The 18,755-nt window shown below is 34.0% G+C and overlaps 1 protein-coding gene across 4 annotated transcripts in view; it reads left to right on the top strand.

Annotated features, from left to right (window-relative positions):
- The window catches only part of LRCH2 (leucine rich repeats and calponin homology domain containing 2), a 45,035-nt gene that overhangs the window by 7,915 nt on the left and 18,365 nt on the right, over nt 1–18,755 (top strand). The window contains exons 2-13 of one of the 4 annotated variants that reach the window (XM_083796761.1): nt 6,041–6,185; nt 7,020–7,146; nt 8,913–9,018; nt 9,110–9,246; nt 9,457–9,590; nt 11,039–11,129; nt 12,144–12,255; nt 12,568–12,665; nt 12,767–12,834; nt 13,032–13,136; nt 14,974–15,051; nt 17,012–17,080. In XM_083796761.1, coding sequence (XP_083652887.1) covers nt 6,041–6,185; nt 7,020–7,146; nt 8,913–9,018; nt 9,110–9,246; nt 9,457–9,590; nt 11,039–11,129; nt 12,144–12,255; nt 12,568–12,665; nt 12,767–12,834; nt 13,032–13,136; nt 14,974–15,051; nt 17,012–17,080 — 1,270 coding nt within the window. The remainder of the gene's footprint in view (nt 1–6,040; nt 6,186–7,019; nt 7,147–8,912; nt 9,019–9,109; nt 9,247–9,456; nt 9,591–11,038; nt 11,130–12,143; nt 12,256–12,567; nt 12,666–12,766; nt 12,835–13,031; nt 13,137–14,973; nt 15,052–17,011; nt 17,081–18,755) is intronic. The other 3 variants (XM_083796762.1, XM_083796763.1, XM_083796764.1) reach the window with 3 other exon arrangements.

Genomic DNA, 18,755 nt, shown 5'->3' with positions numbered 1-18,755 from the left:
TGTCTACTGCTTTAAAAAAAAAAAACAACAAAAAAACAATTGTGCCACTGCTTCCCATTTGTGGGAAGATCGTGCTGCGGAGTGTGATTCCTAGTGTTTGTGACTTTATACAAAGTGCTCACTGGGATCGAGCCACTTCTGATTTTTTTTGTCTGATCTTTATCATTTTATTATGTCAGTTAAAATAGGTATCAACCACAAAGATTAGATGAAGACACACTATGCTTCTATTTGACTTCAGAGTATACACACCTGGAAAAAATCAATTTAAATGTTATTACATACACTTGTAACAGTAGATTGTAAATGTATTTAAATTTGCTTGTAACAGGGAAGGTATGCTGATAAGTTTAATTTCCCGAGAGATAAAGTGTTTAGCAGGTATGTCAGAGTTTCTTTATTGTGCGTAAGAGTTGATAGATGTTCAGTTTAAGTATAGTCCTTTACAATAGCTCTTAATCTAGGAGAGCAAACGTTTTATTTGGATATGAAATGCATAAAGTTATGTACAAAAATAATTTTCCTGTAATTCTTGAGCATTTTTTTGCCAGTAAATTCTTTTAAAAAAATAAAATTGTTTTGCAGCTGAAGTGGTTGTTTATATGCAGTCATTCTAAATTCTGGCATATTTAATTGTTCTGTGATTAATTTTGCAACCTACGTTGAGAGTTCTGATCTTAGTTTTTTAATTACCCAGGGTTCTTTTTTTGAATTTTCAAAGGGAAATTGTAAAAAATTTCTATGTTTAACAACTGCAGTTGTGCATTAGTGTTAAGATTTGAACTCTCAACTTGCGAGTGTGCTGTATAGTGTTTGAGGAGAATGCTAGAGAGCCTGCCTTTTGATCTAAGTTTGGCAAGCTTAAGAGCTCATTTCTTTTAAGGTTCCTGAAAATAAGGAGGAATCAGTACTTTCAGAAACCTTGTTTTATACATTGTTTAAATTTTAATGGCAAGTGCTAGGTAGCTTATGCAAAGGACTTCTCATCAGAATCCTTGAGAAAAATACTCTTTAGTAGTCTCTCTTCTCTTTCTCCCACCAGATCTAGCTTTCAGTTTCTGACTAAGCTATCTTTTGTTTTCCCTCATGCCTGTACTAGCTAATGGCATAGGAGCACAGTACTTAAAACACAGAGGAGTGTTCACTTTCATTTTGTCAAACAGGACACAGGATACTAATTTTTTAAGGCAGACTTAACACCCACCCTAACCATTTAGCGCCATTTTTGAAAGCTCCAAGTTAAGGCTGCTTTTAGATTAATGCTGCCATCAAAATTCATGATTGGCACAATTATTAGGTTCCTCTATAGGATGCAGGTCTGTATTTAGGCACGTGTTTTTTTAGATGCATCTTTGTTTCATTATGATAGTAAAGAGGAAGACTGACATTTGAAATACCCAAACAGTGCTAAGAGTGTTACATTTGTATAATACAAACAATCAACAATTTTAAATCCGGTAATTAACTATGTTTAAAGAGCTCTTCATGGTCATCAAGAACAGTCATGTGCTTAGAATAAGTCCAGTTAGGTCAGGTTGCTCAGGGTCTTGTCCAGTTGAGTTTTGAGAATCTCTGGTGATATTTCTGTCTTGTGAAATGTGTTTTCTGGATTATCCTGGAAGCCTATGTTAATTTCAGTCCAACTGAAGAAAACATTCTTACTTGATTAAATTAGTTTGTTCCTGCTAAGTGCCATTTCTGTGGTTAGTAGTGAAAATCAGATCTTTTATTTCCTTAGTTTCTCACCAAACTTGACAAGGAGTCTTGAGATTCTATTATTGAGGTTCTAGTAGAGTGAAACATACGTTTTTCTTCCTTTTTTTTTTTTGTGACTTTTTTTACTTGTGACTTCACTATTGGGCTTTGGTTTAAGGTCGGTAAAGTCAAATCTTACCTTTGAATATCTGCTGACTCATTAATCCATTTTTCCATAATCCTGGAGGATTAAAACAAGATAGAAAATGAGTATTCTTAGTGATAACATTGAAGACAAATGACATACTTAAATGTAGTTATTTAGTACCGGAATGTCACAACAAAAACTGACAGCTCTGGTTTGCTAGTAAACAACCAGTATATATACTATTTCCATGGGTTTTGTTATATTTTCACTTCTCAAAACAGGATCACTAAAATGAGCAAGTAAAAAAATATTACAAGTGTGTTGGTGTTCTAAACTGTTTTCTTCTAATGCTTGTAAGCTCTTAGGGCTTTGAGGTCTTCGTCAGCTTGGTGCTGGCAGAATATTAAAATGAAGGATCATATTTTCAGATGCAGATAATTTGAGTTTAATGTTAGCTCATCAGTGTTTCTTTTTAATAACATTTCTGAGCATCTGCATTTAATTATTCCCAGTAAAGAAGATGGCAAGACTAAAGATAATGTGGAAATACGGCTTTTGTGGTATTACAAACGTACCTGAACAGGAGAGGCGCAGACTTAGAACATTTTCACGTCTCTGATACCTCAAAAGAGACATGTGAAAACAGGGATATGGACTAAGGTTACTGAATAAACTGTGTCATAAGTCCAATTCAGTACAAATACACAGTTGTGATGGGAATGACAGGATGACAGATTGTTGGTGACTTAAACTCAACAAAATCTCATGGTGATAAGCTAATTTACAGCATTGGAGTAGTGTATATAATAAGAAGTCTACATGAACTTGGAATCGGAGGGGGAGGAGCTGTACATGTTTTGAAACAATTATACAAATTGTAATTCTGTCATAGGTTAGAAACTGAGTGGTGGTATTGAGGATTCAGGAACTAGAGTTTCAGTAGCACAAAGAGAACTAGTGAGTACAGGGAGACTTCTCCCTAGCCGAAGGACTAGGGTACCCCTATTTTGAGTTGGTTTAGAAGCCTTAAATATCTACTTAAATATCTACTAGCCTTGATTTGCATGCTACTATTTCATTATAAACCCTCATTTAAAATTTGTTTTCTATCAACATGTTTTTTCTTTCTAACCTTTTTTTTTTCTGACGTAGTAGTGAAATCGTGTAACACGCATTGTCTCACGCCATCAAACAGAATTCAGGAAGATAAGAATAACTTGGCATACTGTTCTTAAGGTTATAAAAATAGGAAGAAAAATGTTATAGCTCTGCTAATAGTCAGAGTCTTCTGTCTTAAAGTAGTTCTCCCTAAAGAGCAAACAAAAAATCAACGAATGGTTAATAACCTTTCAGTTTCAAATACTAATTTGAAGTATGGTTATATCCTCTTTAATTCAATGTGCGTCTTTGAGAAAGGACAGTGGAATTTCACCTACTTAGTACTTCCAGAGGCAGCAGCTTTGTCTACCAGCTGATAAGCTGTAGAAGATACTGCTGCCTGTTGCTGATAACCATGCAATTGATCCATGCTTGAGTTTGTAGCATCTGTAATTATCACGTCTTGCTGTACTTTCACTATATTTGCTTTGGACATCATTCCACTTTGGCAGTGATGCTTAAAGCTGGTTGAGCTTTTTCGATCCGGTTGAGCCTTTTCTTTCACATGTTGTTGGCCCTGTTTTGGTCCTATGCTGTACTTGCAATGCATCCATGAGAACAGGGTCTGTTTGAGATCCAGGAGAAAGGTGGGATACTTGCATGGCGGAAGAACAGTTGGTAGGATGTGCAATCATAGGGTGGTTTTGGAGTGTTACATGAAGTTGTAACACTTGCCTGCTTGTATTTCTTCGGTCAAGTAAATTAATAATCACTGTGTGAAATGTAATTACACTTTTTAATGCTGTTATTGTTTGATGTAAATGCTAGCATGACAGTATTTGGGTTGGAAGGTGACAGTTTTGTGGACATGGAAAAAATTTTGACCTCTGGGAATCACCATATGCAGGTGTTTCTGCAGTGTTTTTTTCCTTTCCAGGATCATATTGCATCTGAGAGACTAATAGTAAATTGTACCCATGTTCCATGTGTTGATCTCCAAACCATGTTTAGATCAACTAAAAGTATATCTTTAGGATCAGGTCTTGCACAGTGTGGTATGTGGTTTTTTTTGTTTGTTTTTTTTTTTTTTTTTTGCTTAGACCATACTAAAGCATTACCAGAAAAAATGGATAGGATGGATAGGAAAATTTTTACATATTGCTAGTTAGTAGAGCAGATCTGTCACCTTTTTTTCTTTTATCTTTGTGTTTACCTTTGTGATTTCACTTCTAAATAAAATTTTGGATCTCTGAGGAGGGGAAAAAGAGCAAACAAAACATCATGAATCATCATTTTTGATGAAAATACTGTAACACTGAGATGAAGTTCAAGTGTAAATTTCTCAGCTAATCTTTGCATGAGATGCATGCTGAATTTGAAATACAAAGTTTGAACATAAATATGATTGCACTGGATCAAATAAAAGTCCCGTCTGTTCTAGCAGCATGCCTGTGGTGGTAACTGATACTGAATGCTTAGAGAAAAGTGTAAGAACAAGGCAAACATGATGTTAATTCTGTTTGGCTGCCTTACTGCAGTTTAAATGTAATCTGAAAGTGGCATTTTTTTTTTCTTCCTTCTGATCATGACTTAAACTTGTGAGATACATTCTTACATCTAATGGCTTCCTCTCCAAACTAGCTTTTTTCTCAAACTCTTCTGTTCTGAACTTCTAATATACTGATTTTAAATGGTCTCTGTACAGTACGTAAAGACTTAACTTCTGCTTCTTTTTGAAGAGCTAACTTCTTCATATTTTCGTAGTTCCCCTTTCAAATGTAACCTTTGTAATGTTGTACTTCTCACTTCGGTTTCTGTAGAGATAGTGAATCAAAATACCCTGTGATTCATAAGCGATCATTGATAGTGTCTTTATTTTGGTTTTCACATAACACCCCCCAATTTAATGTTTTCCCATCTAAATCAGTTAAGCAAAGAATTCCTTTTTCTCACTTCTGGAGGGGTTGTCACCTTAAATTGTGTGCAATTCTGTACTTAGCAGCTTTTCTTGCTTCTTCAGTCTATTAACCCATGTAAAACCATTCTTGTTTAAAGTGCCAGCAAGCTGCTTCAGTTTTAATTTAGGATATCTATCCTTTCATCCACTAGCCTGCGCTAGTGTGTGGAGTTACTCTGCCACAGGTGCACATCTTTGCATTTGCCTTTACTAAACCAGAAGAGGTGTGTGCTAGCTGAGGTCACTCTGGCTGGCCTCCCAACCATCCAGCGTGTGAGTTGCCCCTTCTCTCCCTCCATCTCGGGGGTGTTCATGTGTTTAGAGCAGATTGCATCTGCTACAATCTAAACAGTACCAAATCTAAAGTTGACCCCTGAGAAATGCCACTGGCAGTTAGTTGGTTTGCTGGTTCAAGCTGTTAAGCTCTCTTCTTTGAGCCTGACAGTGACTTTTAGCCACTTTTCCAGTCACTTTCTAGTCCACTTCTTCGGTTTAGTGGAACGAAAGAAACTGTTCTGCTGATGATATGATGGGAGCTAAGCAGAAACAGTTATTTTTTGCAAGTTCTTAAAAACTAAGAACTAAAGCCTGAAATAGCAAGAGGTCTGCATTGCTGCTTTGTTAAAAGACTCTGTTCAGCATTTTTGAGAAACCACATCCTTTGGAACTATCCTAACTTGGGAACCAGAGTTACGTTCAAAAAAACTAGATGTTCTTTCTAAAGTAAATCTCTATTGCTTTCAAGAAGATAGTTACATGAACTTTAATGACACAGGTTTTGACAGTTAACTGATAATTCCCAGGATTCAAGGTCATATTCCACTTGAAATTTTTTAGGCTAATAGAAGAGGGACAAACAATATTTTGTTTCCTTTTAGGCGTTCTTAATTATTAGTAATACCTCTTTAAATTCCTATCATTTTTCTATTTTCTGTTTAAGTTCATATCAAATAACACTATTTTAGTATTTTAAGTCTTTTTGGTAAATTAATTATATGCTGTAGCATCTGGTAAAACTGAATTATTTTACGCTTACTTTATGCCTTAATTTTTAGGAGCATGAGAAGAATAACAGTGTGTATTTTAATCTTATTGCATGAAATTTTTGACTTTAAGGATTTTTTTTTTCCTTTTGCTTCTAGATCTTTCAAAGAATAGATTTACCGAAATTCCTCCTGACGTCTGGCTGTTTGCACCACTGGAAACTTTAAATTTGTATCATAACTGCATCAAATCTATTCCAGAATCTATAAAAAATCTACAGATGCTTACCTACCTTAACATTAGGTGAGTAATGCTTTTCATTTTTCATCTTTATATAGTTCGCGTGATTGGAAAGGTGGCATCCTACTTCTTTGTGACATAAAGTGCCCTTTTGCCCACATTTTTGCTCAGGTAGATAAAAATTGCTCTGTTTGCCATATGCTTGGTGTTTTAGAGCCAGCAGTTCTTGTTGCTTCCTTTACGGAAAGGAACTGACTACATTACGAAATTTCAGTCAATATGCTGCAGTAGCTGACATTAAGGAGAGTTTAGGAAATTTTCTTTGTTTTTAACGTTATGCTGACAGACTGTTTTTTACTGTTTTTAACAGTAAATGTTAGTAATGTCAGTCTGTCAGCATAACATTTTACTGCCTTTAACAGTCAGATGGACACAGGTCTGTCATTAGTAACTGGAGCCACAGTAGTTGTGGCAAGGTGCAAGATGAGCGGTACCTCTCCATTAAAATAGGGGTGTCAGTGCACAGGGCTTCGAGATTGTGAGTTAGAATTTCCTTTGATACTTGTTTTTGTTTATGGTTGCATTTGCCAGTGGTGGTTATTACTTCTTTTAGCAGATTTCTCTGTACATTTTAGCATTAGAAAGTTCAGTTATAGTACATTCTCATTTATTCAAATGAAATGAGGACCTAAACTATACATGTGTGACAGAGGCTGCGTCTAGTAAGGAATTTATGATGGAGTTTATAGCTTAAATTTAGGTGAAATTGTGGGAAGAAGGTGGAGAATATCTCCTGGAGTAGGAGAAAAGTTGTACAATGTGCATATGAGACTTACCATCAGGCTTAAAGAGAGTATTATGATTTAGTCTTGCTTGTTCGTTTTTCTTTCTTTCAAGTCGAAATCTTTTATCAACATTGCCAAAATACCTGTTTGATCTTCCACTTAAAGTTCTGGTTGTCAGTAATAATAAGCTGGTCTCCATTCCAGAAGAAATAGGAAAGTTGAGAGATCTAATGGAGCTGGTAAGTATAACTATGAACTAATATATTAAGTAAACTTGAACTGTAAGGAGTTTATTTACAGTGTGAGAAAAATACTAATAACTATTTTTTAAATACAGGAATTCAAAATTAATTCAGTCTTTCATTCAATGATTTCAAATTACAGACAAAATATATGCGGTTGAGTTTCAAAAATGGGAATAAACACAAATCAGCATGTTAGGTTAAATTTCATCTTAAGTTGTTCATAAATAGAAATACTTTTCAGATTACTTCATTTGAATCCCTGTTAAAATGATGGATTTTTTTTTTTTTTGCTTTACAGTAATCATGGTTCTATTTATTTTTCTTGGATCTTCAGGAATCTTTTAGCTGGAGAGTTCAACTCTATTTACTCCGTACTTAGTAAAAGTTACACCATTCCATCATTGTTGTCCTGTTTTGTATTTCACACACACACACACACACACCCATCATTTCTGCTTTTCCATTATTTTGGTTTGGTTGAATAGAATGATTTGTGGTATTCACAGTTCAGGTATGTGGCAACACAATTTTATTCTATGGCGTACTGAGGTTTTGTGTTTTTGTCATCCTTTGTTTCCTTTGTACTTCTTAATATTCTGGGCTTTTTTGAGCATTGCTCCATGTTAAGCTCATGTTTTGGAGAACTGTGCACAATTATTCACATATCTGGCACTTGGATTACTGTTTTTTCAGTATTTACAATTTCTTTGGTCATTGCAAGTAAGCCATATCCTATTTCCAGAGCAGGTGTAAATGCTCCGGAGATGTCTTAGAGCTCAGAAATTAGGTCATGTTAAAAGAGAACATTTATTTTTTAAATTTACAGGTAGTATGAGATTCTGAATGTTCGTGAGGCTTTTCTAGTGTCTTCTACTCTTCTCTTTGAGAAATTCTATATGCTTGCTTCAGTGTTATAGGACTTCAAGGTGGGATTCACTGCTGTTGTTTACAGAAAGTGAATATTTTTCAGAATTATTGTTATGGTGTTTTTGGCTTATTTTTTCATAATTGTCACACCAAGAATGCATGCTTGATGACAGATTCTGGACATGCCAGAGAGTTTCATTCCATTACCTGTATCATACCTCTTTAGAACACAGAACAAGGAGTTTATATAAATGTTTAAAAAGTTGACGACCAAGCCACATGCTAGAAAGATGGTTTTAAGAAAGGCATTCCACCTCTTTATTGAGTCAGAAATAGAAAAGGTTAGACACTGGTTTTTATTTATATCAATGTGATTGTTGATTCAGTATGGACCAAAACTCTACTGGCAGAAGTAGCTGTACTCTGTGCTCATTTGATGTAGCATTGTCACCCTCTAGTGCTTGAATCCAAAAAAGTTGGTGAGCCTGCTATTACACTTAGTAAATTTTTAATTGCATTGGTTCAAGGTTTTTAAGGAAGGAGAAGAATTTTTATGAAAGAAGCAAAATGTAAATCATCTGCAGTAACACAAGAAGTTTGTAGCTGACATGGGAAATACACCCAGATCTTCTGTTTCCTGGGGTACAGTTTATATCTCAAAATCAATCTTTTGTTATTTCTTTAACCTTTTGAATTGAGTTCCTGAAACGTGAATCACTAATGAAGAAACAGTGAGATCTGCTGTGGTGGTATTTCCCTTTGTGGAAAAAGCAAAGGTTTTTTTTGATTTTTTTTTTTAAAATAATTTGTTTTATAGCAGCTCTGATAGCAGTTTTCTTTTGTTTAATTTCATTTAAAGTGTTCAGTTAATTTATTCATTATATTTTACCTAGGATGTCAGCTGTAATGAACTTCAGGTTCTTCCTCAGCAAATAGGAAAACTGCAGTCACTTAGAGAATTAAACATAAGAAGAAATAATCTCCATATGTTGCCAGATGGTAAGCTGTTCATCATCATTTTTTTGATGTAGGTAAATTAGGTAAAGTGTTAATTAGATACATTATTCTTTTTTTTTTTTCCCCAATACAGAGTTAGGAGACCTTCCCTTGGTAAAGCTGGATTTTTCTTGTAATAAAATCACAGAAATTCCAATTTGTTACAGAAAGTTACGTCACTTACAAGTAATAGTTTTGGATAACAATCCAATGCAGATACCACCAGCACAGGTTAGTATGAAAACATTCTGCTTCAGTAATTTGCGTTAGGATCTTAAGAAAGAGGAAGCTGTTCTAAGTTAATACCAACCCAAGTTTTCATTTTTTAGCTGTATTTCTGCTAGTGGGAAGTTGTAAGCACAAGCTAATCAGTGTAGGAAGTATTTTTTGGGGTGCATTTTCAAAAGACATGCTATGTAATTAAATATTTTTTGTTTCCAGATATGCTTAAAGGGTAAAGTACATATATTTAAATTCCTCAGCATTCAGGCATGCCTCAGAATAGATAAAAAACCAGATTCCTTGGATCTTCCATCACTGGGTAAACGAATCCCTTCCCAGCCACTCACAGACAGGTGAGTAATGGATTTTTTTTTAAATGGTGTTTTTTAATTATTTTTCTTAGCATTTACTATGAAGCGATCCTTGGGATGTAAGAAAGAATGTCTTTATTACAGTTTAATAGATGTAACTTCAATGGTTTGCTTATTCTTTACAAGTTATAGTATTTACTTTTTAAGGTCATTTTACTGGAGTCTAAATTGGCTCATCCAAGTAGCTGTGAAAAATTTTGATTTTACTCAGTTAAGATTTGGACAGCAGGGCAAAGATATATTTTAAATTTATTTATTGGAATACTCATTTTTTATTTCCCAAACAGGTATGTCAAAACAATTAACTTACATTCTCATAAATATGCTGAATATAGAGTTAGTCTGCTGGATGGAAAGTCTGCCTTCTGAATATGTATTTAGGGAAGCTGTAACTTAAATATCAGTGAAATGCTGAAGATTTTTTGATTGGATTGCTCTTGAGGTCAAAAAGTACAGTATACTTTTTTGGACATCTGTACTATATACCTCTTGAGTAATTAATTAAATGGGAGTGCTCTTGTATTTTCTGTGTTCAGTTGACTTGCCATTAATGACTGTATGAAACAATATTCTTTTTGTCTATTCGCCTAAAATGCTGTGTGCTACTTGTGGCACTCATTGGGCTCAAGGCCAAAGGAAAGATTAAAATTGTTAATAAAGCTTACACAGAACACTTTGAACCATCAGATTCAGTCCATGGTCTCAGGCAACCGTGCCACTAGGGCATCAGCCCACAGTGTCCATGGAATGCTTCTAAACGCTTGTAGAAGCTGTGGTCCGCAACTGCTTCCTGGAAGCCTGTGCTGCTTAAGACCTACAACTAAAACGTATTGCAAAAGGAACAAGGTCAAGGGTATTATCACTGTTCATCACCTTTGTAGTAGTGAGAATTGTCTAATTAAACTTTACAGATGATCTTGATTAAAAGCCATGCTTCAGTGTGCAGTTAGAAAAACACACCCTGCTCATGCTGATGGCTTTCTGTCTTTAGAAGGCATACATTTGGACAGAATACTACATAGATATTAATGCAGGTTTAAACCTATATGACTGTCTAATAGGAAATATATTTGCTACTAATATAATCCATGCCTACCATTAGAATTAAAAGAATTGCTTTTAACAGCAATAGCTAAATTCTCCAAAAAATACTTTTGAATGAAATAAAACAATTCTGAAATTGCATGGATGTGGAAAGTATGATAATTGTTCTTTCCTCCTTTAATGTTTTGAGACTCTTTTTCTTTCTTAAACTCTTGTAGATTAAAAATTTGTTCTTTACACATGCAGTGTTGTGCAAAAATTCTGTATAGGCAACTGTAGATGGGTATATAGAATCTATATATTTTAAAGGATGTTTATTTTCCTTTAGCAAAGTTAAGCTGGTTTCTTTATTCCTTTTTTTTTATTATTATTTTTATTTTATTAAGCAGCATAGAGGACTTTTATCCCAATAAAAATCACGGACCAGACTCTGGCATTGGAAGTGATAATGGGGATAAAAGATTGTCCACAACAGAAGTAAGTATTTTTTTTGCTGCTGATTTTGTCTAACTTGTTTTATAGATTTTTTTCCTTTTCTCCTTTGTCTAAATTAAGAAATGTTTAACTAAGTTGCAGTTAACATCCTTTGAAATCTGTACAGATGAGTTTAAACCATTAGACTGACAATATCAGACATATAAATTATGTATTGTTTTGACTTTTCTGGTTAAGTTTCATTCCTGTCCAAATCTTACACATTTTCAAAACTGAATTCTTATCTAAACAATTGTTTGGATCTTTTCGTGTATAATGTGTGTAATCATGTTGGCCACGTGACAAAACTTACTTAATGTTTGCTTTAGTTACTAGTAAAAAGAATATAGTTAGGAAAATTAAAATACATTTTATCTAAACTTAGTAACTAAGGAAACTACGACATATGTTAATTAAACCTGAGTTTTGTATATCTTAATAATCTCTTGTTTAAATTTTAAAAAGAACGTCTGGATGATCTGCTAGGTCTAAAGTCATAAAAATTCTCACAAATTATCTATTTGTAGAAATCTAGATTAAGCAGCTGTAAATAAATGATGTCAATACTGAATAGTGAGAGCAGTGTATATATATATATATATTTATTTTTAGAAAGAATCATTGCAAATGCAGAGTGATTGAATTGAAAACTGTACAACAAGGAATATTACAAGTGTTTAAGTGAATTCTAAATGATGGGAAGTGAAGCTGTGATTTTTTTTCAGTAGTCTTACTACTTGGAAGCTTTAGATAGGGAAGTACTTAAGTGCAGATTTATTAGCCCACTGACCAGAATTGGACTAGAGCTCTTTGAACAAAATACTGTATTTCAAAGGAAACTGAAACAATTACTTTAAAAAACAAAAACACCGAAAAAAAAAAAAACATGAGTTGATTTTTTTCTGCCTTGGGAGCCATTCCTCATAATAGGGTCTGTTGTATTTGTGATTTATTAGCAAATCATATAATAATGTGATCTATATGCAAGTTCTGTATTAAATATGACTGTCTTTGCAGCCATCTGATGATGATACAATCAGCCTTCACTCCCAGGTATCAGAATCAACAAGAGAACAGACATTGAGGAATGACAATCATGTAATGGGAAGTAAACTCGATCCACAGAAAGGTAATATCTGTTGTGTATCTGTCCTTTTAGGTAACGGAATTGCTTTTTCAAAGGAAATCTAATTTAAGAAAACTGCACAAAATTATATCATGGCATATTGGAATTTTGTTTTTATCATTTCAGAAAACAATGTAATAAAATAATAAATAGAGAAAGGAAGAAAAATATTTCTTTAGATGAAGAAAGGAGACATGATTTAATTGTATTATCTTTATCTGTCATTTTTCATACATACTTCTGACTCTGAGGAATAATGTTTGGTTGAGACAGCTGTTAATATTATCTTTTCTCTTCCTTATCAATCCTCACTAGACCAGGAGGTATATGATTACATTGATCCAAATGCAGAAGAGGGAGCTGTTCCTGAGCAAGGAGATGTGCAGATCGGACCATTGCTGTCCTATATCAAGGTAGCATAGATTGATTTAAAAACAAACAAAAAACACACACTAATTCAGCAGACTTTTTTTTCCTCATCTCAAGTCTAATTTTATCTTTCATCCTGTGTAAGGAACGGGGAAAACATCCTGAAAAATCCCAAAAGATAGAACAGAATGAGGACTGGGCAGATGAAAAACGGTAAATCTTTTCAGTCTTTTTTGGGAAGGGTGGTTTTGCTTTTAAACACCATCGAGGAAAGAAGTCTTGTTGACCAGAGTTCTCCTTCTTGGACAAAAAAATGAGCATATTGGAAGAGCTTCTTACTTCTTGTCCAAGCAAGTTTCTATGTCTTGCTTTGCTGAAGTCAGGCAAGTCGCTAATGTTTAATTTTTCAGACTTCAGAAGGAACAGCCGTTGGCTGAAGAAGATGATGAAATCAAAGAAGTGACTGACTTGAGAAAAATAGCAGCTCAGTTACTGCAGCAAGAACAAAAACACAGGTATTAAAAATAATAGTTAACTTGTGTCACAATTAATGTGTTCTTTAGCCTGTCTTATACCCAAAAGCTCTTCATGTGGAGAACATTTTGGTCCAGTTGATGAGATGAAGCAATAGACCTATTCTGTGTTTCTTTTCGTAAAATTGCTATCTAGAGAAGCTACGATACACCTTTTATAGAGAGGAAGAGATGAATGTGAAATTCTCTCGTTTTTTTTTTTTTGAATTAAGTACCTTAAGCATGGTCAATGCTTATATAAGTAGACTATCGTTGACATTAAAATGACTTTGTCTTAGTTTGTGTGGTTTTAGAGAACCTACAAACAGTTTGTGTGCTACTGGTTATTTTTCTTAAAATACAAGGTAGTTCAGGTGATGCTTCCTCTGTTCAGCCACATATGAGATACGTTTCCTATTAACCTAAGGGGAAACTTGTTCAAATGTAATTCTGTCAAATGACTGTGTGTATATATATATAATTACAATAGTGCAAATGCATCCTGATGAGCTGCCTGACTTTCTTAACTTCATGTTGGCATTTCAACAGAACAGTTCTTGAAAATGATAAATAAAAAAAGAAAACTACTAAAGTAATGCAACAGAAAAAGCTAGCAACTGTTTTAGGAAGAGGAGGAGGGAATACCTGGAGTCGCATAGGAAGCGAGCAGGAAAGGGTAGGAACTGTGTTGTCTCTGGTTCCTTTACCAAGCAGGCAGAATACCAGTGAGGTACATCAGAGACAGTAAGCTCTCTGCTGAAAGATGAAAGTGGTAGTAAATAGTCCATTTAACTACAGTAGATCGTTACAGTGGTTTATTCTCCCACAGTCATGGCTTCAGCTTCATACTAGCATAAGTACTCTTTTTGTACTCTTCTGAATTTCTATGCAATGATGAGATTCTATGCTGCTGTTTTTCTTTTAAGATAACTGCAATACACACAAAGCCTTTAGAGAAATTGATACTGTGAAATGCAGAGCTTTACAAATTCAACAGTGTTGTATAATACTTCAGTAGAACAGTAGAAATGTCTTAGGGGGGAAAGATGGAGTACGTTTTTCCCTGTAACTCCATGTAGTGTACTTAAGAATTTGGTGGGAAGGAAAAAAATAAGAATGAAATCTTAATGCTAACATGTTTTTTTATTAACAAAACTGTTAAAAAATGAGGAAAAATTCTGTATTTTTATTAAAAGATAAAAATATTTTCTTAATTCTGATAGCTATTTATATTGTGTGTGGGTTTTGTCTGGTTAGATTTAATATTTCTTGGTTATCTAATCATTTGAAATGCCAAGCCACTCCTCTTCTGAAGTACTGCAACTTAAATTTTATTTTTGTTATACTTTGTTCTATCTCAATGCAGCAATCTTCTTAAAGGTTTTACTTTACGTATATAAAGAGCGATCTTGTTGGTCAAATTTTACTTCTTAGTTTAGCTTTAAAGCTTTCTTATGTATCTTTAAATATATGGGGACAAAATCACCTCTGAGATAAAACTGTAGTTATTTGCAATTAGTAAAATGTAATTTAATCCTGATTTTGAATCCATAGTTTGTGGGTTTATAATTCCCTGCCACGAGCAATTCTGAATTGTACCAATTGTGCCATTTCTGAATTTGTGCAAAATATGTACAGCCTGAGTAAGCAGAATTCTCAAAGTGAGCATCATTAAATAATTTCTTACTAATCATATTTCTGTTCATTCAGTGTGTTTTCTTTTAATATTATGCAGTGTTTCTTTTCTTTTTGCTTGCTATGCTAATGACTTCCCTGTCCTTTCCCATCAACCTATCCTGCTTCCGTCTTTGGCTTTGATGTACATGAAATATGAATGCAGACGAAGGCCATTAAGCTATAGAACTTCATTCAGTGAAAAACTCTTCCAGAGGACAAGGGCAGCAGGACGTGCATCAAGGTATAAAGTGTTCGTAGAGCTTCAGATTTCCTAAGATAAAATGTGGACGAAAGAAACAATTTGGGCCATTTTTTTTGAACAAAAGCAGAAAAAATGGATTGTCTCAGCCTAAGATTTTGTTACCAAAAAATAAATTGCAATGCACTTAATTTTATCTGAAACTAAATAATGTTTCAGGAAAATACTTAATTAGTCAGCTGTCCAAAGAACATTTAAATGGCTCCAAACTAGAAGATTATTTTCCTGTCCCTTTGGCATGCTTTATCTTCATTCTTTTTTTAAAATATGAAGTATTAAAATGTATTTAAAATCATAGGAAAACTTTTATTATGATCTCAAACATAAATTATATAAATATTTCATAGAAGAAGTTTGGCTGAAGAACAGGTATGTTTGGCATTACTTTGGATAGGTTTTAGTAACACTTCGTTTAATGATCATGAAAGTCAAATAGCCTTTGTTGCATAGTATCACTGAATTTACACTAATGTCATTTTTGGTGAAAGCATTGCATCAAAGTGCTTAGGTGACTCAAATTTCTAGTTCTTTTAAGCACGTTTTGTCTTAATGGCCATATATTACTACAGTTTCTCTGAATTTCTCATTGTCTTCAGCTAAGAAGATAAGGATAGATTGAAATTCACTGTAAAAATGACTAAACTGGCTGTTTCATGATGTTTGATACATCATAAGCTCTGAATATTAATTTTTTGTGAGACTTATTTCTGGCAATATTGTAATTTTATTCTGGAAAGTACATTTTGAAGTTGTTTATGAAGACAATATAGGGAGCATATGCTGCTGTCTGAATTATTTAGTTTTACAAGCTTAACTTGTCTTAATGCTATTAAATTGAGGTTCACACAGTCAGATTTAAACTGCAAGTGAGATAACTGAGCTCAAAGTTACGACAATATTCGGAAGCCTGAAAATTAATACGTCATTTAAAGTTCATTGTTTTACTGCCATATCTCATGATAATGAAATATAAAAAAGTGCCTACTGTATTTTACTGCCTTCCACTGAATTGCTGGTTTTCTTCTTGTTCTTCCTGATTCTTAATAATTTCTCTATATAATTCAATGTAAATATACTTTGATCTCAGTCCTGCACACTCTAAATTCAGCGTTGAAATGTAATGTTGATACTCGCAATAATTCACCATTAATCATTCCAGTTGCTGTTTAACATGAATCTCAATTGAAAATCTGTTCGTGATTGGTGTTGTATTTTAAACATTCATAATAAAAACCTCATATCACCTTCCTGTGTGTGCACATACATGGCGTTTTTTCCAGATTAAAAAAAATAATAATAATAAATCTGAATCTATACTTAACTTTAGGCTTTTTTCACTTATTTAGTGTTAAGGAAAATGGAATTTACACTGGTTCATTAGACTTCACTTAGTTCTTAGCTTGCATTTTCTTACTCTTTTTCTCCATTTTCCAACTCTCCTTTTTTCCCCTGACTTTCCTTTGCACTGCCAGTCTTTCTTCCTCAGCTACCCTCTTACCTTTTTGTACTGACTGACTGATTTCTTGTGCTCAATCTATTGTTTTCCTGTCTGCTTTAGTTTGACTATCTTGTCTCTTCTAATTTTAGTGAACAGTGAGGCCTGTTGGTATATATTTAATAAGGAAATATTAAAAATTAAAAATACATAATGAGAGAAGAGGAGACTTAATTTTGGTTTGGATTATGTGACCAAGTTTTACTTAAAAATCAGAACTTGAAATATTACAAGAGCTGAAAGCGATATTGCTGATTTGAGTGGAAGCAGGATTGGGCTTGGATTTCATATATGTATATACACGCATATGTATTCCAGCTTTATGGAAAATGCCAGCTTAATCTTCAAACTTTTTTCTACAGGAAAAGTTATACTGTGAAAGTAATATATATTCAAAGAAAAAGATTTAACTACAGAGTTGTTGAATAAATATTTTTCTCTTTATAGGCTTCTTAATCATTCAGCTTCAGTAAGTGCAAGGAACAGGCCAAAGCAGCCAATGGAATCTGAAAAATGGTATTTATTTACTTCATCACAGCTTTCAATATTTTATTAAATCAGGTCTGATATTTATTTTATGTTGTTACTGCCATCTTTTGTCCTAATGTTTTAATACAAGATGAATTTCAAGTTACACAAATTATCTGTTCCAAACCCAGTTTGGCTGTGAATCAGGTAGACAAAAGCCATAATTGCTGTTGGTGTTGCTAGAGAGTACTGGAATGATAACTGCTCTCTACAGTTCTCTGCAGTTCAGGTACAGATCAGAAAAACTTTCTTTGAAACAGAGAAGGGATACTGTGTAAATCTTTCAGTGTGATGCATCCTATTTTGGCTATCTTTTCTCCCTCTGGTAGCTGCGTTAGCTGTGTTATTAAGGGGTTGGTGGTGTATTTGTTCTGTGGTTATATGAACAGTACAGCAACTACTGTTCATTTGCATTTGGAGCTTGACAGTCCTCACAATATTGTTCCTGTTTTTTGGGATTCTGTCACCTGTTGTAGTGCACAGCGCTGTCAAGCTTCATGTTACAGAATAATCCAGGAAAGGTTGTATTTACCTTTTGCTGTATCCTTCATGAAACAAATAGTTCTGAGACTTTTTTTCTTGGAAAATAAGCAACAACAACAAAAAACAATTCGAGCTTGTACACAAGATCAGATAAACGTTGCAAATTTTTTCTTGTTTTTATTGCGCTGCTATAGGGGAATTTCAGTCCCTCACTGTGTAAGTAACATATAAAGAGAATACAAAGGCTGCCATATCCCTGAAAAATTTACACTTATAGACCATGTCAGAGCTAATAGATAGATACGTATCAAGAGCAGAACTAAATTATTTATTGTAGCATTTCCTGCAATTCTCAGTTGAATAGCATATCGAGCTAATGGACATGATTAGACAAATTTCCTATGCCTAACAGCTTTAAAAAATAGATTTATTGTTTTGAGGCAAACAATGAAGAACAAAGGAAAAGGAATACAAAGCAGCAGAAGCTAAGAAAAGAAGCTTCAATTTCTGTGCCTAGCTGCTTTCTGAATTTCTAGGATTTATCATAATTGCACACAGTGCTGTATCATTACATTAAATCCCCAGCTGTTAGTCTTGGTATACTGCACAGCTTCTAAGCCTGTTTTCTATCTTAGTTGTCAGAATGTGAATGAAATGGTTGTTGGTACGTTGATAGAAGTGAATTCCACAGAAAGATTTAGTAAGTTTTGAAGTGACACCAAGTCTAAACTTTTCTGTTTTCCTGAGAACTGTAAATAAGCTCAGGCACTGTTCTTGTTCTAGAGTCTGTGAGATTTGGCCATTTTAGTATTCCATGTTAAAATGTTTCTCCTTTCCATTGTTAGTACAAGCTTCTACTTTGCTATAGAGAGCTAACAGTGAAATGAAGGTTGAGTCTTCTAAACACTGAAAAACAGGCATTTTGTCAGCTTTGAACAAATGTTTGGATGGTTGCTTTGAGAAACAAAACAATGGAGGTGCATTTCTGAAGATCAATCCACATTGTTAAGGAAGGGCTATATCTGAATAAAGCATTGAATAAAGTAGTGTGGATGACACGTCAGCGTACTGTAAAGGGGGCTGAAGAACAATTTGAGGTTTTACTTGCATAGCTCATACTTCTTAGTCACATTGTGGACATGATTTACAGCTTTTCAAAAGACATGTTGCAGAAAAGCTG

The sequence above is a fragment of the Anser anser genome (assembly GCF_964211835.1).
Source record: "Anser anser genome assembly, chromosome: 13".
In the NCBI taxonomy this organism is placed as follows: Eukaryota; Metazoa; Chordata; class Aves; order Anseriformes; family Anatidae; genus Anser; species Anser anser.
Note: the sequence above shows the minus strand (reverse complement) of the source record. Positions and strands in the feature narration are given on the sequence as shown.